At 43.0% G+C, this 22,072-nt stretch overlaps 1 protein-coding gene and 1 long non-coding RNA gene across 2 annotated transcripts in view; one reads left to right on the forward strand and one right to left on the reverse strand.

The window, feature by feature from the left end:
• Positions 1–10,884, reverse strand: part of LOC110970362 (GDP-L-fucose synthase) — a 29,239-nt gene extending 18,355 nt beyond the window's left edge. Inside the window, 5 exon segments of the mRNA XM_051947337.1 lie at positions 9,696–9,769; positions 9,888–10,016; positions 10,366–10,480; positions 10,728–10,773; positions 10,776–10,884. Coding sequence (XP_051803297.1) covers positions 9,696–9,769; positions 9,888–10,016; positions 10,366–10,480; positions 10,728–10,773; positions 10,776–10,884 — 473 coding nt within the window.
• Positions 10,885–14,412: 3,528 nt separating this feature from the next.
• On the forward strand, positions 14,413–16,621 carry LOC127533684 (uncharacterized). The gene is made up of 2 exons (XR_007941444.1): positions 14,413–16,115; positions 16,199–16,621. It is a non-coding gene; the product is annotated as an uncharacterized LOC127533684 (long non-coding RNA).
• Positions 16,622–22,072: the final 5,451 nt, after the last annotated feature.

Genomic DNA, 22,072 nt, shown 5'->3' on the forward strand with positions numbered 1-22,072 from the left:
CTGCCAGCAGGTTGGGCCCAGGCTGTTTCGAAGGGTGGGAACTGACATACGGAAGTCTGCGCTAATCAGTGACACTGAGGCTCCTGAATCACCAACCATCGGAACCTCGCACCCTCAACCACGCCCCTGACGAATGAAGTAGAGGTGCCGCAGCAATCATACTGGTAACATCATTAAAGGAGTCCTGGTTCAATGGGCCCGCTACTGTGGCTGGCGTTTGGGCCACAAACACCAGCTATTGGCTGTTTGCCTGATGAGTGTTGTAAGCATCCTGCTGTTGTGGTAGGAAGTGCACACCGCGCTGCCTGGGTTTCTCATCAACGTCGGGCACGCCAGCTCGGACTGGGGGCCTCCTACTCCATGTGGTTTAGAGGAGGGGGGGATAAGACCAATAGCCTCGAGACAGAAAGCCCCCTGGGTGAAGGGAGAGCCCAGGGTCTGGGGAGCAAGCCACGACGTTCCTCGTGTGAGTTTCTCAGCTGGCAGCCCCATTCACCACAGGTACACCGCCCCCAGAGGGCGAGTGGAGACTCGTCCCCTTCCATCATTGTTCCATGCCTTCAGTCTCTGCCTCTCCTCATACATTCCTCTCATTTCCCACTCTCATTCTCACTCAGCATGTCTTCTGTTAGCTTCTCGACGGCCCTTTGGAGACCCTCCGAGACAGACACAGACTGTACAGCCTGGCTCCCATTATTGTAGGCAGCAGCAGCAGCACCACATATACTCTCTCTGAAGAGCCACTCTGGCGTTTTCCACATCACTCTGCCACTTGCAAAGCCCTCCTCCAGATCTGTGGCACCCTGCTCCAGACACTTGGCCTTTGACGCCGGGTCAAGACCAGCCAGGAAGCGCCGAAACTTCTCCTCCCGCTGCGCAACATCACCATAATCCAGAAATGCCTCATTGACCAGCTGGCTCACATCAGCAGCGTACACCTCCAGGCTCTCACCAGAAGCACGCACAGGAGCCGACAGGCTGACCTTGAAACGGTCCATCAACTGTCTCTGTCCGAACGCCGCTCCCAGTCTCTCCTTGACTGCAGAGTAATCCGACTTGGTCACGGCAGGAAGACAGTCCCACAGCAGAAAAGTGGATTGCTGAGACGAGTAGGGGAAAACCTCACCAGCTCCTGCCGCAGCGTGGTACCAGCTGTCGCGCCAACGGCCACTTACAACTGCCCTTACCCAGCTTAGGAAGATTCTAGCTCCCGTCAAACCGGTGAAAGCAGCAGGCAGGTCGATTTTAATATCTCTTGCCAGGTGAGTTATCTCCGAGCGTACTCCTGTCGGGTTGAAAAGGGTCCTCGTCCTTAACCCACATGACGAATTGCAGCCGCGTCTGGGCTTGTGCTAGCCATTGCCACGGCGCCATTGGCGGCAATCGTTTTGCTGGATGGTGATCAAGATTCGGATGGCTCCGACCATGGAGCCTGAATCACGCCTGCCGAGAGATAAAGTTTGTTTTTCTTATATTATCGCTCGGGTGTTTCGAAGAAAAGTAAGTCGAACCCTTTTTTGTTGCTTTTTGACTGCGCCATCTGGTGGGGCGATGCGCCAATGGGCGCTGTGGCGATCGGTGCTAGCGCAAGCGTCAGCGCGTACCGTCTTCCAAGCGCCGCGTTAGCTATACTGAGGCAGCTAAGCTAATGGACACAATGACGCCGCGACCGCTGCAGCGCACCATAGACAGCGGGATCAGAGAAAGAAACATCGCCTGCCACCAATGTAGCCGACCGTTCTGGGTTTCACCTGTTACTGTTTTTATGTAATAAAATAAACTGGGCAGGAGACAAAGGTAACGGGTTTCAACAGCGCTCTGCTTCTGTTTTTATTCCTCCCGACCAGAGAGAGCACATTTTTCCACGCAACCGCGACAAGACGACATTCCCTTCGTCCTACGTCAACTCCGAGGGACACACCTCGTCTCTCCCCAACATAAACACTAAACAGTGTGTTACACTAGTTAGCCACTAGCAAAACACTAACACGAGCTAACAGCTGAACATCCAAACACCAGATGATTATTAGTAGCTGGAGTATAGTTGTACAAGCAGTTGTAGTAATACGAAAAGTACAAGCAGCAGTAGTATAAGTAGCTGTTAGAGTCGCAGAAATAGTATCAGCATATGTAATAGTATTACAAGTTGTAGTCGCAGTGACAGTATCAGCAGCAGTAGTTGGTGTATTATCACTACTACTAGTAGTAGTCGCATTACTATTAATACCACCAATAGCTGTTATAAAGCCTAACTCATATATAGCCAGATTAGCATCTATGTTCTTCCTCCAAACACATTTTATGATTGGGAATTACTGGCAATTCTTTAGGACTGCTCTCAAAAAATTGAAATATTACTAAACAATGTTATACTTATCAAATCAAATAATTAACTTTGGTCTCCAGTATATTGGCTAATTCAGTTCTTTGTACTTAATTTATTAGTATGATTTCTTTTTAAATATGTTGTTGTGCACATACTTTACTTCTCTGTCTACTTTTTTCTTTCGTAGTGTCTACAGATACGGACCCGTACCCGTAGCCTGTGGCCTACGGATACGGCACTTTACCTTACCATAAATATTAATGAGACGTACATGAATATTAATGAGTCGGCTGATGAACGCACTTTGTGATTGGCTGGTAATCCGACGTACATAAATATTAATGGAGCCGGCTTGGTAATCCGAGTGATGAAGGCGCTTCCGTGATTCGAGGTGAATCTGCGTGCCGAGCCTGTCATGTCAGTCATCTGCTGTTCTCTTTTCTATCATGCATAATGTCTTATAAATATCATTATCTGACTTTTTCACGGACAGCGATTTGGGGTTGAAATCGGCACTACTATTAAAAATAGCAAAACTTTTTATTCACGTGACCCTGTTCTAATAAAGCACAAACAGCAAACAAAACAAATGGCAGAACTAACAGCCAGCAACGAAAAGTATTTTTTTACCTTCAAAAGTAGCGACAGACTATTACATATTAACAACCTAAACAAAAACCCTGACGTATTTTCTACATCTGTCAACACAGACACTGCACGTCAGTCACTTTAATGTTAGCGGACTCTGTTGAATGGCTAATTTACATCACCACAAACAAATCTCACAATATCACAGTAAATCGAGTTTGTGGTTTTTTTTTAATTCATGCCGAATTAAAGAGCTGCTCCTCACCATTCACGAGTGTTTGTTTCATATTCGACATCCTTAACTTTATCTTGTAAATTAGCGTCCGAAATTAAATGGGAACATTTGCAATGGAGTTCGTCAGCCGCTTCCACCACTGAACACGGTAAACTAATTAATCGGAACTGGACTTCAAACAATTTAGACACGGCGTCTAAACGCGTAAAAAGTGCAATGTCTAAAGTGTGAGAGGAGACGGTGTATTTTTGGTTAAATTATACAATGTTCGCCGTCAAAGTCATTCATATAAACTGCCTGTAATGTGCAGCAAATAGTAGTTAACCGGCGCCAGCTCTTCAGTGACCTTAACGGGTCCGTACCTCGAGTACAGATGCTACGGGTACGGGTCCGTACCTGTAGCATCAACCTTTTTCTTTACTCCATGTAGGTTTCCCAAAAACTATGGGTTGAGGAAGAAGTGGGAAGCAGCTCTGAGGAGAGAGGGGTTTGCGGCAACTACATAACAGCCGAGAGAGTGAGATAAATAAATAATAATTAATATTAATAATAATTCAGTTGTTTATTGTAATTGTGTTGTTTATTGTAAATGTAATAAACTCTATCCTGTTCTAGTCCATCTCCTTGTTATATGTAATATAACAGCCGAAAGAGAGAAATATTAAAAAATAAATATTAATAATTGTGTTGTTTATTCTAAATGTGTACATTCCCCCCTCGGCTGATGCGGCTGCAGCTTGTGAACTCATCCACAGTGAAGTGTCCCAGCTGCAAACATCTCACCCTCAGTCTCTTATCATCATCTCAGGAGACTTTAATCATGCATTGCTCTCTGCTAGCCTCCCCACCTTCACACAGTACGTGACGTACCATACCAGAGACAATAAAACCTTGGATCTACTGTATGCAAACATCAAAGATGCATACAGCTCCTCACCCCTCCCTCCGCTGGGCAGCTCAGATCACAACCTGGTTAGACTGCAGCCCATTTACATACCAAGGGTGAAGAAACAACCCCCCACCATAAGGTATGTGAAGAAATGATCTGACGAGGCTTCTGAGGTGCTGCAGGACTGCTTTGAGACCACAGACTGGTATGTACTGTGTGACCCACATGGGGAGAACATCGACACACTGACAGACACTATTACTGAATACATTAACTTCTGTGCAGAGAATATCGTACCGACCAGGAAAGTACGGTGTTTCTCTAACAGCAAACCCTGGGTGAGCTCAGAACTGAAGACCCTGCTGAAGGAAAAGAGAAGGGTTTTTTGGTTCTGGGGACAAAGAGGAGCTGAGGAGGGTGCAGAAGGAGATAAAAAAGAAGATTAAGGCGGACAAGACCAGCTACAGGACCAAGATGGAATCTCACCTGAAGAATAACAACACAAGAGAGGTCTGGAAAGACCTGAGATCCATCTCTGGTTATGGCGGAGGCCACGAGAAGAGTGCTGCAGCAGGAGACAGGGAGTGGGCCAACGAGCTGAACCGGTTCTTTAACAGGTTTGACTCTGCTCCCACTCCTCCCCCCTCTCATCAAAGCACTGCCAGCCAGCTTCTTCTTCACACCTCAGCTCTACACCAACAACAGCACCTCTATCCTCCCCCCACCCCACACCACACCACCTCTGGACTTCAAACACAGCCCCACCACCTCCCCCTGTCTCACACCCCACCACCATCACCATCTCTCCTGTCATCCTCATCTACCCCCAGCCTCTCCATAACTGCTGATCAGGTGAGATGGGAGCTAAAAAAGATCAAGACCAGGAAAGCCGCAGGTCCTGATGGAATCGGCTCCAGACTCCTCAGAGACTGTGCAGACCAGCTCTGTCAGGTGCTGCTCTGCATCTTCAAACTGAGCCTGAGTCTGGAGAGGGTTCCTGTGTTGTGGAAGACTTCCTGCCTGGTTCCTGTCTCAAAGATCAGGAACCCCAGGGAACCAAACCACTTCAGACCTGTGGCCCTCACTTCTCATCTGATGAAGACGATGGAGAGGAATCATTCTCAGGAATCTATGCCCCCTGGTGAGCCCTAATCTGGACCCACTACAGTTCGCTTACCAACCGAACATTGGAGTAGATGATGCAGTTGTCTACCTGCTGCACAGATCGCTGACTCACCTGGAGGGCACCGGCAGCACTGTGAGGGTCATGCTCTTTGACTTTTCCAGTGCTTTCAACACAATCCAGCCTTCTCTGCTCAGGGTGAAGCTTGAGGGAGCGGGAGTAGACTGTCACCTGGCTGCCTGGATCATTGACTACCTCACCAACAGACCACAGTACGTGAGGCTTCAGGACTGTGTTTCTGATGTAGTGGTCAGCAGCATGGGGCCCCACAGGGGACAGTGCTCTCTCCCTTTCTCTTCACCCTGTACACATCAGACTTCCACTACAACTCTGGGAGCTGTCACCTCCAGAAATTCTCGGATGATACAGCCATTGTTCGGTGTGTGTCTAATAGGGATGAGCTAGAGTACAGGACAGTGATCTCTGACTTTGTCGACTGGTGTGAGCGGAACCATCTGAAGCTCAATGCCAGTAAGATGAAAGAGATGACCATCGACTTCCGTAAGAGGAGGGCACCTCAGCCTGCACCGGTGAGCATCCAGGTTATGGACATTGAGATAGTGGACTCATACAAATACCTGGGTGTTCACCTCAACAACAAACTGGACTGGTCACACAACACAGAGGTCCCTCTTGGACGTCCCTTCGTTCTGCCTCTAGTCATGCTGCTATAGGCCTATAGGCTGCTGGGGGACTTTTCTTGACGCACTGAGCCCTTCTCTATCTACCTTTACATTTAATATGTATACCGTTATTGCAGTACATTCACTCTGTTTCCCCCTGTGCTATTTCTCCGAGTGTCCCTGGTCCCAGAGCTGGATGCTTCAGATCTGCGGTTGATGTTCCACCAGCTGGTCCAGTCTCCACCATGTCCACTGTGGGATGCTGTTGCTGACCTTCCTCCAGCCCTCTGCTTCCAACTCCCTTTTTCCACCAGTCAACTCTGCATTGCCTTCACTATACTATTATGCTAACTTACATACTGTTTGAATTTTACTGCTAGCTATATATGGAGTATGTTTAATGTCAGAGCCGTACATCATAAGAGTAAATTATGAGTCAGTTTTCAATGTTAGCTTATACTTTGTCTGTGTCACATATCCTGTCATGCATGTATCCAAATGTGTGTTGTGTTTTCCTTGCTTTCCCACCCCTCCCTCTTCTCCCATCCCTCCCCCTTGCCCTCTTCTGTCCTTCTCAACCCGCCCGGCCAGCAGGCAGATGGGTCCCCCCTATATAGAGCCGGGTTCTGCTCGAGGTTTCTTCCCTGTTAAAAGGGTGTTTTTCCTTGCCACTGTCGCCTTTGGGCTTGCTCTGGGGGTCAGGCATTTGGGTTCTGTAAAGCGTCTTGAGACGAGTTGACTGTAATTGACGCTATATAAATAAAATTGAAATTGAATTGAAATTGAAACTGTACAAGAAGGGCCAAAGTTGTCTCCACCTGCTGAGGAGACTGAGGTCCTTTGGAGTGTGCAGGACTCCGGACATTCTATGACTCTGTGGTAGCATCTGCTGTTTTCTATGCAGTGGTCTGTTGGGGAACAGGGAGCACTGGGAGAGACAGAAAAAGACTGAACAGACTGGTAAGGAGGGCCGGTTCTGTGCTGGGCTGTTCCCTGGACTCCATAGAGGAGGTGGGTGAGAGGAGGATGTTGGCAAAGCTCACATCCATCAGGGACAACCCCTCCCACCCACTGCATGACACTGTGGAGTCTTAAAGTAGCAATTTCAGCAGTAGACTGAGACACTTAACCTACAATATGGAACGCTATTGCAAGCCATTCATTCCATCTGCTATTAGACTTCATAACACCAGCATCACTGGCTGATGTTTACACAATAATAGACTGCTTCACACAATCCCTTACCACATAATCTGCATAGTTTTCTCTCATACTTCACATCATTCCATAAGCCACCTTTCCCATCCTACACTCCTGGACATACAGTGCCTTGTGAACGTATTCGGCCCCCTTGAACTTTTCAACCTTTCGCCACATTTCAGGCTTCAAACATAAAGATATAAAATTTTAATTTTTTGTCAACAATCAACAACAAGTGGGACACAATCGTGAAGTGGAACGAAATTTATTGGATATTTTAAACTTTTTTAACAAATAAAAACCTGAAAAGTGGGGCGTCGACCCCCTTGCATTAATACTTTGTAGCCACCTTTTGCTGCAATTACAGCTGCAAGTCGCTTGGGTATGTCTCTATCAGTTTTGCACATCAAGAGACTGAAATTCTTGCCCATTCTTCCTTGCAAAACAGCTCGAGCTCAGTGAGGTTGGATGGAGAGCGTTTGTGAACAGCAGTCTTCAGCTCTGCCCACAGATTCTCGATTGGATTCAGGTCTGGACTTTGACTTGGCCATTCTAACACCTGGATACGTTTATTTATGAACCATTCCATTGTAGATTTGGCTTTATGTTTTGGATCATTGTCCTGTTGGAAGATAAATCTCTGTCCCAGTCTCAGGTCTTTTGCAGACTCCAACAGGTTTTCTTCCAGAATGGTCCTGTATTTGGCTCCATTCATCTTCCCATCGATTTTAACCATCTTCCCTGTCCCTGCTGAAGAAAAGCAGGCCCAAACCATGAGGCTGCCACCACCATGTTTGACAGTGGGGATGGTGTGTTCAGGGTGATGAGCTGTGTTGCTTTTACGCCAAACATATCATTTTGCATTGTGGCCAAAAAGTTCGATTTTGGTTTCATCTGACCAGAGCACCTTCTTCCACATGTTTGGTGTGTCTCCCAGGTGGCTTGTGGCAAACTTTAAACAAGACTTTTTATGGATATCTTTGAGAAATGGCTTTCTTCTTGCCACTCTTCCATAAAGGCCAGATTTGTGCAGTGTACGACTGATTGTTGTCCTATGGACAGACTCTCCCACCTCAGCTGTAGATCTCTGTAGTTCATCCAGAGTGATCATGGGCCTCTTGGCTGCATCTCTGATCAGTCTTCTCCTTGTTCGAGGTGAAAGTTTAGAGGGACGGCCGGGTCTTGGTAGATTTGCAGTGGTCTGATACTCCTTCCATTTCAATATGATTGCTTGCACAGTGCTCCTTGAGATGTTTAAAGCTTGGGAAATCTTTTTGTATCCAAATCCGGCTTTAAACTTCTCCACAACAGTATCTGGGACCTGCCTGGTGTGTTCCTTGGTCTTCATGATGCTCTCTGCACTTTAAACAGAACCCTGAGACTATCACAGAGCAGGTGCATTTATACGGAGACTTGATTACACACAGGTGGATTCTATTTATCATCATCAGTCATTTAGGACAACATTGGATCATTCAGAGATCCTCACTGAACTTCTGGAGTGAGTTTGCAGCACTGAAAGTAAAGGGGCCGAATAATATTGCACGCCCCACTTTTCAGGTTTTTATTTGTTAAAAAAGTATAAAATATCCAATAAATTTCGTTCCACTTCACGATTGTGTCCCACTTGTTGTTGATTCTTGACAAAAAATTAAAATTTTATATCTTTATGTTTGAAGCCTGAAATGTGGCGAAAGGTTGAAAAGTTCAAGGGGGCCGAATACTTTCGCAAGGCACTGTATGTGATTGTGATTATGATTATCATTATATTGTTGTTGTTTACTGTTGCTATTGTTGTTCTACTGTATGATGTATGGTGCTGTAACATGGGAAATTTCCCCGGACACGGGGCGTAATAAAGAATTATCTTATCTTATCTCATGTCAATAAACTCTATCCTGTTCTAGTCAAGTTCCTTGTTATATCTATGTAACAGCCTACAGAGAGAGAGATATAAATTAATAATAACTAATATTAATAATAAATAAATTGATTACATTTACAATTAAATCTTTTGATCTCAAAACATTTTCTACATATCTAAGTATTTACATTTATATGTGCAATGGCTGAACTGAAAAGATTCCCTGGCCTCTGGACCTAAAGAATAAGTGCAGGCTACATTTGTAGGAAGCCTTTATCGGTGTTATTTTTTTTTCAGATCAAATATTCTATATCAATAGCACATGTTTTGACGTTGACAAAGTAAACCACATGAAAATTGGTTGAGAAATTAGCAAATTATGATTTACTTTCAATGTACATGCATTGCTTTGAATGGGAACTTTGCCCCCTCCAAGATGGCCGCCACAAAGGCACGTCGCTTAGCGGGCTGCTACAGCGCACTGGCATATCTACTCTTCATATCTATGGAGTGGACGATATAGCTCCTCAGCTGAACTTTATTAACACTGCACATCGGCAAACACATACAACTGCAAACAACCTTTGATCTGGCAAGTGTCGCACTCTAATTGATCCCCCTAGGAACATGTCATAAACATTCCACTTGACACACAGATGATTTAGAATCACCATTTAACATTACCATGACAGTTCTAATTCATCTGGCTAAATAATTTAACTGATAAAATTATTTTTCCAGAAAATTAGTCATTGTATACAACCAACAACTAGTTGAGTCCACATACCTGTTATGAACATCAATCATCCTCTTTGCATAGGCATAGCCAAAGTTGGACTCATGAGGTGGGCCATTATGGATCTGGCATAAAGACAATCAAGGTTAAATTGCTCTTTACAAATAGATACATGCAGTATGCATGCCATTTGTATGTAGTATGTATACAACAGTATGGAGCAGAGCATGGGTAGGAGTTTACCATGGTCTCGTCGATAGGATAGGCTGTCTTATCTGGAAAGATGCAGGTGGATAGGCAAGAAACAACCTTGACTACGCCCACTTCATGTGCTGCCTGCAGCACATTATCGTTTATGTAGATGTTGTTCCTCTGGAGGGGACAACATCAGTAGCATCATTATGACACATCTGAACATAACTCGAAATTATTTTCAACACACTGCAAACTAGAAAAGCACTCAATAAGCATAGTACTCCGCCAAGGCTGGTCAGTGGTTTTATAATTTCCGATGGCTGAAATCTTTAACAAAATCACAGACAAAATGTAATCAATTGGTCCTTGTGTCATTTCTGACCTTCCCTGAAAATTTCATCCATATCCATTAATCCATTTTTGAGTAATGTTTCTAACAGACAGACAAACCAACACAGATCGTCACATAACTCCTTGGCGGAGAAATAAATGTCTATTTAGAGGCAAAAAAGCAGTTTCCTCCTACCCAAAAGTCCAGGTTGTATTTTATGTTCTTGAAGAGCCCTCCCACCATGGCAGCCAGGTGGATGACATGGGTGGGTTGGTGCTTTTCAAATATTGCTCGTGTCTGGTCCACATTCCTGGGGAGACCGCCAGAAGATTAAGTAAAATGGAGGAACTGGGTTCCAGTTTTTCACCAAAACATGTGTTAGCATATTATACCATCTGGAGATCCAAATATTCTTTTTATCCATTTAACCGGAACCAAACAACAGTTTTATTATAGCACTAAAAAAGTGTCTTTTGCTGTTTTTATCCCCTTGTCTTAATCCTGGGCATGTTTAACTTATTTCATAATACAGGCCTAAGAAAAGGTGTGGCTCTCACATGAGGTTTGCATCTTTTGAGGAGAGAAAAATCCATTCCTCCCCTCCTTGGCTCCTCCTTCTTCTTCAACCACGTGTTGTATGGCCCTTCCCACTAAGCCAGACCCTCCTGTCACCAACACTCTCACTGGAGCATGGTGATCGTCTTGACAGTTCATCTAAATAAAGAGAGCAAGACACAGAATTCACCATAGAACTAAAGCATAATGTAAACAAAATAAGGATATCCACAGGAGACACTACAGCTTAGGCATCAACATAAAGAAGTTAGACAGAGGACCTTCTGGACAAAAATGTTTCTGTTAAAAAAACTGCCAATAAACTATAAACTGATATATATTAATAATATTTTCCACATCAGCCCTGAACACAACAACCAGACATTGATTAATTTTATTCCTTTAAATGCCTGTTTATTTATATGATGCCAGTATTTCTTTTGTTTTTGTAAAAGAAGAAAAACACAAAAAATGAATTATTTTCGAGGTGATTTTTTTTAAAGTTAATATTATTGATATCTGTGATATCAGTGATTAGCAACAACATCGATTCTGATACATTCCTATATTTTGTGTAGTGTCAGATTTTGGAAGAAAAATTAAAAAAGAAACACTAAAGACCTTAAGGGCTAAAATGCCTTTGACAAAAAAAACTACCATTTAAATACTATATGTAATATTATTTTCCACTTTCATAGAGTTGAATTTTTAACCAACATTTGTCTTGATCATGAACATCATACCAACCATTCATTCATTTTTAGCATTTTAACTCTTTAAATGCAAACTTGTTTACATAATAAATGTTTTAATAAATATTTTTCATATAAAGGACGCTAAGCAGCTTTTTGGTTATTACAGTCGGGCATATGCCAGGCATATTGATCCGCAGTGACACTGATTCGAATGCATTCAGAGTCCGATTCTGAATAAAAACTCACACTCAAGGACAAACATGTCAGAATCAAACAAACCCTAGCCAAATACAGTCATGGAAAAATATAAGACCACCTTTGTTTTCTTCAATTTCTTGCTTATGTTAATGCCTGGTACCACTAAAGGTATATTACCTGAAGAATACATTGAACACAACAAAAATGCTGCTGATTACATAATACTTTGTCCTATTTGACATGCTGAAGCTTCATTGTATTCCCGGGGTATATACATTGGTATGCAAAAGTTTGGGCACCCCTGATAATTTTCAAGATTTTCCTTGATAAATCACTGGTTGTTCGGATCAGCAATTTCAGTTAAACATATATAGCAGATGAACACAGTGATATATGAGAAGTGAAGTTTATAGGATTTTCAGAAAGTGTGCAATAATTATTGAAACAAAAGTAGGCAGGTGCATAAATTTGGGCACCCTTGTCAGGGTTCACACCAGGATTTTTTTACAGCGTAATGGCAGGTCCCGAGAAATCTGCTATGCGCACACGCAATAGCCTTCATTAAATCTCGTGAGCTGACGGCCCAGATGTCAGCAAATGAGTGTCACGCAGTTGCTCCAAATGCTTGTGATTTAGGTCATTATTCACCATACATGGCATCACGGAAACAACCAAGACATGCTAATTGTAACCCCGAGATTGGAAGCGACTCTTAATTTTAGACGGAAACGGGTCAATCGACAGGAAAGTACGGCTGAGGTGGGGAGACATAAATTAACCTAGATAGGCACCCATTCGATAAAAACAAACATACATGGCGTTATCTGTCAAAATAACTCTCTTTCACAGCGCCAACTCCCCCAATAAAGAAGTTTTCTCACATAAATATGGAAATATTACGCAAGCAAATGTGCTCAAAACACAATACCACAACTTGAAAGGCAGTGTAGCAGCCCTAATCACAGCGTAATCTTTTAAACTGACAGCGTAACGGCCCGTTACGCTGAAATGCGCTGGCGAGAACCCTGCTTGTTGTTTTATTGATTTGAATACCTTTAGCACTAATTATTGGAACACAAAATTTGTTTGGTAAGCTCACTGACCCTTGACCTACATACACAGGTGAAGCCAATCACAAGAAAGGGTATTTAAGGTGGCCAATTGTAAGTTGTTCTCCTCTTTGCATCTTCTCTGAAAAGTGACAACATGGGAGCCTCAAAACAACTGTCAAATGACCTGAAAGCAAAGATTGTTCAGCATCATGGTTTAGGGGAAGGATACAAAAAGCTAGCTCAGAGATTTCAGCTGTCAGTTTCCACTGTGAGGAACATCGTGAGGAAATGGAAGACCACAGGCACCGTTCTAGTTAAGGCCCGAAGTGGCAGGCCAAGAAAAATCTTGGATAAGCAGAGGTGAAGGATGGTGAGAACAGTCAAACTCAACCCACAGACCAGCTCCAAAGACCTACAACATGATCTTGCTGCAGATGGTGTCACTGTGCAACTATTCAGCGCATTTTGCACAAAGGGGATGCTGTATGGGAGAGTAATGCGGAATAAGCCTTTTCTGCGCACATGCCACAAACAGAGTTGCTTAAGGTATGCTAAAGCACATTTGGACAAGCCATTTGGAATAAGGTGCTGTGGACTGATGAACCTAAAATTGAGTTATTTGGACATAACAAGGGGCGGTATGCATGGCGGATGAAGAACACAGCATTTCAAGACAAACACTTGCTATCCACAGTAAAATTTGGTGGTGGTTCCATCATGCTGTGGGGCTGTGTGGCCAGTGCAGGTACTGGCAATCTTGTTTAAGCTGAAGGTCACATGGATTCCAGTCGGTATCAGCAGATACTTGCCAACAATGTTCAAGAATCAGTGACAAAGTTGAAGTTGCACAGGGGCTGGATACTTTAACAAGACAATGACCCTAAACATTGCTCAAATTCTACAAAGGCATTCATGCAGAGGAACAAGTACAACGTTCTGGAATGGCCATCTCAGTCCCCAGACCTGAATATTATTGAAAATCTGTGGTTTGATTAAAAGCAGGCTGTCCATGCCCAGGAACCATCAAACCTGACTGAACTGGAGATGTTTGTAAAGAAGAATGGTCAAAAATACCTTCAACCAGAATCCAGACCCTCATTGAAAGCTATAGGAAGTGTTTAGAGGATGTTATTTCTGCAAAAGGAGGATCTACTAAATATTGATGTAATTTTTCTGTTGGGATGCCCAAGGGCTGCACAGTGGAATAGGGGTTAGCACTTTCGCCTTGCAGCAAGAAGATCCGCGGTTCAAATCCCGGGGTGGGCCTGGGATCTTTCTGCATGGAGTTTGCATGTTCTCCCTGTGCATGCGTGGGTTTTCTCCGGGTACTCCGGCTTCCTCCCACAGTCCAAAAATATGCTGAGGTTAATTGATTACTCTAAATTGTCCATAGGTGTGAATGTGAGTTTGATTGTCTGTATATGTAGCCCTGCAACAGACTGGCGACCTGTCCAGGGTGTACCCTGCCTTCGCCCGACTCAGCTGAGTTAGGCTCCAGCACCCCCCGCGACCCGAGTAAGGATAAAGCAGTGTATAGAGAATGGATGGATGGATGGGACGCCCAAATTTATGCACCTGCCTACTTTTGTTTAAATAATTATTGCACACTTTCTGTGAATCCTATAAACTTCATTTCACTTATCAAATATCACTGTGTTCATCTGCTATATGATATATTTAACTGAAATTGCTGATCCGAACAACCAGTGATTTATCAAGGAAAATCTTGAAAATTATCAGGGGTGCCCAAACTTTTCCATACCACTGTAAGAGGTCATTTCATGCCACAAGCAGCACTGCACATCCAAAGGCCTAGAGTGGTTTCCTGCTTACATTCAAACTGTAACACAACTCAGAAATTGCCAGCTCTCACATAACACCTAAAACATAACAATTATGTGAAGTCATAAATACAGCCATCTTGGCACTGTTGGAAATTGGCATGAGTGAGAGAAAGGTAGCGAAAAAACTGAAAATCTCCAAGACAGCCATTCCTGATCTGTTTTTTCCTTTTCCTTCTTTTGTTTTGTTTGAACTTGTTTCAACATTTCTTATTTATATATGTCTGAATTGTCTTGATTGTTTATATTTACTTATACTTGACAAAGAACGGCTCAAAGAAGTGCAACATGAGTTGAAGAGGAGACTGAAGGTGGCAAAGCTAGAATACAAAAAGAAGATAGAGAAGAATTTTCAACACAGCAACATCCGTGATGTGTGGAGAGGAATCAATACCATCTCTGGACACAACAATAAAAAGAAAAGGGAGCCAATAGTAGGTGATGTGGAAAGGGCTGACGAACTCAACTTGTTCTTTAACAGATTTGACACTGTGGACATACCTACTTCCACTGCTACTCCTCCTTCTTCTCCTTATTAACGATCCAGTGGATATAGGAGCAGCATTACTGCACAGATAATTAAATATTCGTCGGTAGATTGTTATCAGACCGCGCATAAATGTTCTCGCATTTCCGGACAATTATCGGTTTGAGCGGTACCGTTTCGTACTCGTTTCAAGTCCATAATCTACATAAACAACCTAATCCGTCCTTACATTTACATTACCAGCCGCAGTCATGCTCTCACATCCAGCAGATATTGTGTGTTGCGCTGCGGTTCTTTGCAAATGGAAGTTTTTATATAATGTCGGAGATGCAGAGTAAGGCAACTGTATGGAGGACATTCAGAAAAGTGTTCCTGGCCCTGAAACGGCTTTAACTCATCATTGTGGTTTTCCCTGGACATAAACCTGTCAGAGCATCAAGGAGGAGTTCCACAGGATTGCAGGTGAATGATGTAGAGATCTGTTAAATTCATTTTAAATCATATTCTGTTAATGACATCGTGCTGCAACCTCAGACTGGGATGAGTCATTTAAATTTCTTTTTTTTTTTTTTTGGTAATTAACTTTTTATTGCTTTTTAGAACAAAACAAATCATAGAACAGTAGAACAAACACACTAAGACAATAAAATAAACTGAATGAATAATAATAGTAATAATAATCATAATTTTTTTTTAAAAACAACAACAAAAGGACAGAAATGATAATGACAATAATAATATACAAAATACATATACCTCATGTCCAGGGTCTAGATTTTCCAAAACACCTCCTCTTGGTTATTCAACCTCAAGGTCATCATTTTAATTTCTTTTAGGATTTCCCAGTGTGATTGGATGCATAGATGCACACACATCCCCATTACAGCTCCCTCACATCTTGAATAGGAAGTCCATTCACAGCATAAATGTGCAGGTAGGCTACAGGTCGACTGACTACTGTTTCTAAATGTTAAAGACTGCATCATAGTTCAACATCTGTCATTCTCTGCACTGTCCAGATCATATGTGATTTCTAATGTGGAGGCCAAGCGGTCTGGGTCTGTTCATGACTCAATGATTTATGGAGAGTCTAACCTGAGCAACAGACTGCAGCGTGGTCAGCAGCCTAAAGATTTTCACAATAGAATTCTCTTGTCTCTCTCCTTTAATATACTCTGATGTAGCCACTATACATTACAGGAGAGTTTGATGGCCTTCTGCTGGGTGACAGGGGTTACCATGACAACCCAGGCTGATGACCTCATACCCTGACCCTCAACCAGGCCCCCAACAGAACTTCAACCGGACTCACTGCAGGACCAGAGCCCGGGTGGAGATGACCACAGGCCTGCTGAAAGCCCGTTTCCAGTGCCTACGTCTCCTCAGGATGACCCCTGAGAGGGCCTGTGATATTACTGTGGCATGTGTTGTTCTTCATAATATTACCACTATTAGAGGAGAGCAACACCCTGCCCTACAAACTGAAGACCCAGATGATGACCCCATCCACCTGCAGCTATCCAGGACAGCAGAGCAGTCAGAGACACCATATGCAATAATCACTTTAGAGTTTAAGTCACCATCATCACCACCACAGCAAATAAAGACATGATACACATTTCATTTGGTCTTCTTTATTTCCTACAAATAAAAGAGATAGTTCAGTTAATGTTCCAGTAGTTAACATAATTCACCTGTGACCATCACCACCTCTAACTTGTGCTCCAGTATTTCAATTTCCAGATCTGCCCTCCTAATCTGTTTTTTGGATTTTTCTCAGCAAAAGCAGTTTGTAGATCTGTTTTACTGATAACTGGGAACACATAGAGGACATTAACTTATACAGTCGCACATGAATTCCACAGAATGAAGCTCTGGTGTTTCCTGAACATCCATCTCACTGTGTCAGTCCGTGCCGTGGACGTTGAGGGACCATCCTGCTGCTGTCCAGCCATGCTCTGCTAAAAAAAGATGAGAATGTGCAATACTTCAGTGTATGCTAAATGTCATACTCTATATTCCACCCAAAATGTGAATGGGAAGAGAACTATCAGAAACATACCTCTGTATAAAACTTAAACTACCATTTGGATAAATCTTTGGAGTGTTGCCTACTTAGTTACAAGGTCTTTTATGGTGTGAAGGGGCCAAAAGACAAAAAAAGACACAAAACAGAATTAAATAATCATATATATATATATATATATATATATACATATATATATATATATATCTATATATGCGCATCCATGACCTTTTATATCACCGTTTTACAGGCATCTGCTTTCTTTCTGTTGGCTGAGCAGAAGTCTATGTTAGTTTAAATAGGCTTAATTATTTAACAGGACATGATATGGATGCAGACATTTAGGCTATGTGTGGATAAAACAACTGCACAGTCAAACAGCCACTTAATATTTAGGCTACTTTACAATGTAAAACATGATCAACATGAAGTACCTCCATGAAATAATGCCGAGGTCTGACCTGTTTGAACAATGTTTTTATATTTCATCTTAAGCTGCTGCCCCGTGCGCTTCTCCCTCGCGAGATTTCACCTAAATGAAATAACTTACTAGGCTACCATTCAGACAGTTATTCCCTGTAATATTATTACTATTACAAAGGACTACATTTAAACTTACGTACTGATCCGGGCAGCAGTGTTCTCCATGCCGTCTCCCTCTCTTTTGCAGCTGCAGCGGTGTTGCACTTCTTTCTAAAAACATGTTCAAACTCCCCATATGAGCGCGTTAAAAACTTCCAGTTCAAAAACGCAGCCTTTCGCTTCCCCGTTTCCATGGTGACTCGTCGAATCGGGGTTCCATTGATGCTGTCTTTTCAGAGTTGCGGTGCACACGCTTAACTCCGGGTCAAATTACTCCAGGTTAATTAAACCAACTCCAACCAGCTGTTGTGAAACCGAAAACTCAGAGTTTTCTATCTCAGAGTAGATCAACTCAGAGTTGAGGATGAAACTCAGAGTTTCTTGAACCTGCTTCGTGAAACAGGCCCCCAGGTCTACTCTTGAAAACAGTCTTCTTCCATCAGCTGGAAAACTCTTTTCTGCCTCTAATGACTGGATTTTCCAACAAGACAATACCCCTTGCCACATGGCAAGATCAGTTAAAGCATGGATGGAAAACTAGAACATTGGAACCATGCCTTGGCCCGCTCAATCACCAGATCTAAATCCAATTGAAAATATGTGGAAAATCATCAAACGCAAAATGGAGAACCACAAGCCCATAAACAAAGCACGTGTTTGAATTTGTGTAACAGGAATAGGCTGCTGTGACAGCAAAACAATGTCAGAAGCTGGTGGAGAGCAAGCCAAGACGCATGCCTGCAGACATGCAAAACAATGGTTATGCAATCAAGTACTAACTTCTGTGTGTATCATGTGACTAAAACAGACAGAAAAGACGACATGGAATGTCTAAAAGCACTGTTTTTGGCAGTACAATGCCATAGCTATTGATGGAAAAACTTAAGTGATTTTGGTTATTATCAAGAAATCCATGGAAAATGGCTAGATATCAGCTCTTATATTAAACTCCAATGAGCTATTTTTGTTGTTATCATTATGTTTGTCCAAACAAATGTACCTTTAGTTGTACCAGGCATTAAAACGAACAAGAAATTGAAGACAACTGCAGTGCATTGTTATACAGTTACTGTTGTTTTATTGTGAAAAGTAACTGGACGTGGAAGAAGGATATGACTTCCGGTATCACACGGACAACGGTGATCGATAATAATAAATGATTGACTCACTGCTGTTCGTACACTTGGTCCTCCTGTCAAGTTATTTCAAAAACCACTAAATGTCACATGGTGTCAGAAGAAACGGCAATTATGGCACACTTCAAACCTCCATCGAGTTTGAGCCTACAAGGGAATCTCGCGAGCAATTGGAGAATGTGGCTATCGTGCTATGAACTGTTTGCTATTGCTATCGGCGTAGCCAGGAAGTCAGAAGAAGTGCAATGTGCGATATTTCTGCATGTTGCGGGGGAAGAAGCTATTAAAGTGAGTAACACGTTTGGCTTAACCAATGATGAGAGGAACAAAATAGCTCCTCTGAAGCAAAAGTTCAAAGACTACTGTGAGCCTAGAAAAAATCTGCTATATATCCAGGTATTAATTTTGGTACCCCCCACCCCACCCCCCCCGTCTCCTCCACAAGGCCCCCTCAGTTGCTCCGAGAGACAGAGTCATCAAGCAGCTTCACAAGATGGAACAATCAGATGTTATAACAGTTTGACCCAACTCAGTGGATGAACACCATGGTGACAGCTGTCACTCCCAAAAAAAGAGGATTTGCATAGATCCTAAAGATCTGAACACAGCAATAAGAAGAGAACATTATCTGCTTCTCACAGTATATGAAGTGGTGTCACGCATGCCGAATACAAAGTATTTTTCTGTGTTGGATGCAAACCAGGGGTTTTATCAAATAAAACTAGATGAAGAGAGCTCTATGCTGTGCATGTTCAACACAACCATTGGCAGATACCACTTTAAGCACCTTCCCTTGGGTATATCTTCAGCCAGTGAAGTGTTCCAAAGAGCGATGGAACAAATGATCGAGGCGTTAGATGGTGTAGTCAACATCATTGATGATCTTTTTTTTAGTTTAGTTTATTTAAAAGGACAATGTGCAGTAACATGAAAAAGATGCCTGCACCAGATTTAGCACAGAGCTAATTTCCATCTGCAGTCCTTTCCATCTGTTGGTCTGGGGAGACTTGCTTGAGCAAAATGACAACAGGCTGCTAAAGTTACTGCAAAAAGCAGAGGAAAATGGCCTCAGATTCAACAAAAACAAGTGCAAGTTCAGAATGACAGAAGTCAAGTACATTGGCCATACACTCAGCGCAGATGGACCGTCGCCTGATGATGAGAAAATTAGAGCCATTGTCCAACTACCTCCACCTGCTGATAAGCAGTAATAAATGTGATTTATAGGAATTGTTTGATATCTGTATAAAATTATTCCAAATCTGTTCAAGATATCTGCACCACTAAGGAAACTGCTGCGGGGAGAAATAGAATGGCACTGGGAGGAGCCTCAACAACAGAGCTTTGATCTGCTAAAAAAGCTGATCACAGGAGCCCCCACTCTGAAATATTATGTCAACAAAGCTATGACGCTGTCTGTAGATACCAGCTCAGAAGGCGTCAGAGCTGTGATACTGCAAGATGGACAACCTGTGGCATATAGATCAAGAGCACTCACAGATTGTCAACGCAGGTACAGTCAGACAGAAAAGGAGTTGCTCGCCATCGTGTATGGATGCAAAAAAATCCATCAGTATGTACCAGAGAGATCCAGGTTGAAAGTGACCACAAACCTCTGGAAAGCATCTTCAAGAAACCGCTGCATCAGGCTCCCATGAGGCTGCAGAGGATGTTGCTGTGGTCGCAGAAGTACAGTGTGTCTGTAACTTACAAGCGAGGAAAAGAGCTTCGCATTGCAGATGTACTGAGTCACAATTACCTTCACGAGCACAGAGAGAATCTCCTGGAAGAGGAACTGCAGGTAAATAAACTAGATCACACTACACTTGCCCATCTCTGATAAAAAGCTAACAATGTTCAGAAATCAGTCCCTCCAGGATTTCGCAGTCGTTTTTTGAGATCATTGTGGCCAAAAATGCCTGACTTCGTGGCAGCTTTTCTAAAAAATTGCTATAAAAATTGCAATGTTTTAAGCTTATTTATTGTGATGAAACTGCGGGAGACAGCGACAACTGCTAAAAAGCTGTATTTTTTCCAGCTTGTAGAACATGTTTCAACATTGTAAGTGACAATATTTATTCCGAAATTAATTATTTAGCATTCCAACCCATTTACACAAAAGCTGGCATATCACGGTGGGAAATTAGCAGCAGCCAGATACTGGTTTAATATGACGTGGTTGGTAGATTTGCGGCACAAAATGATAATTTACTATTGAATGAATCATATTTGGACATATCTGTCATTAGCTTAAAAAATTAATTTCACTTCCCATCACACACATGTTCACACACACATGCTCGCGGCTTGTCGCGTCAATTAACAAGAACGGCACTGAGAGAGCACAGTACTCCACCAAGACTGTTCATTCCCTGACCTTGAGCTGAACACAGGTGTGTGTTATGCATGTGTACATACCGAATTGCGTGACGTAAACATGTAGCGGGCGACGGGAATTGATGGGACTCAGAAACACCCCCACAATTTAATCAACTGTTCATTGTATCATTTCCGATACGTCCACGGTGGTGGATTTGTTGTAGGATCGCAACGATTTGATCATCAGCAGGCTGCTGAGATAGCGTTCACTTGTTGCCATGTTTACCATGCCGCTATCAGATGCTGTGCCGCTGTCTCAATGGGAAATCCTTAACAAATTCATAGATCCAAACTTTAAGCTGTATCACTGCCGAAGTCTAATCACTTGGTCCTTGTGCCATTTCTGACTGACCCTGAAAATTTCATTCAAATCCTTTAGTCTGTTTTCAAGTAATGTTACAAACAGAGGAATAATTCACACACGCCGATCGTCACATAACTCCGCCGTGTTCCTTGGTAGAATAAATAATCTAATTTACCTTCATTCTTTCAGTGCTCTAACGGATCTGGATGCAACAGTTTCTATCATAGTAATTTGTCTGGTCTGTTGTCCGCTCATTTCAGTCATTCTAATATGCTTCGTGGTAAAAAACAAAAAACAAAAAAGTGCTTATTGATGAATAATTTTTTTTGTGTGTGTGTGTGCATAGGGCGGCATGGCGGTACCTAGAGGACGCTCGTCCGCACACGGGGGGCAATCGCTTCGCCTGAATCATCTTTTCCCCACCACTCCCGTCTCCCGGCCTTTCTTTTGAAAACCACTCATATCGCCTGTTCAGTCTTTTCCGGTCAAATTGCCGCCGCCCGATCATCTTTAACCCCCCCGCGCTAATCTGATGCCCGGAATCATATTTTGCCCCCCTCTGATAGGACGACTGCATCGACCAATCGCGCGCTGGCATTCAAATCCCCCCTCCCTGCTGCCGCCGCCGCCGGGTCTGTGTTTACGTT

The sequence above is a fragment of the Acanthochromis polyacanthus genome, chromosome 4, assembly GCF_021347895.1.
Source record: "Acanthochromis polyacanthus isolate Apoly-LR-REF ecotype Palm Island chromosome 4, KAUST_Apoly_ChrSc, whole genome shotgun sequence".
In the NCBI taxonomy this organism is placed as follows: domain Eukaryota; kingdom Metazoa; phylum Chordata; class Actinopteri; family Pomacentridae; genus Acanthochromis; species Acanthochromis polyacanthus.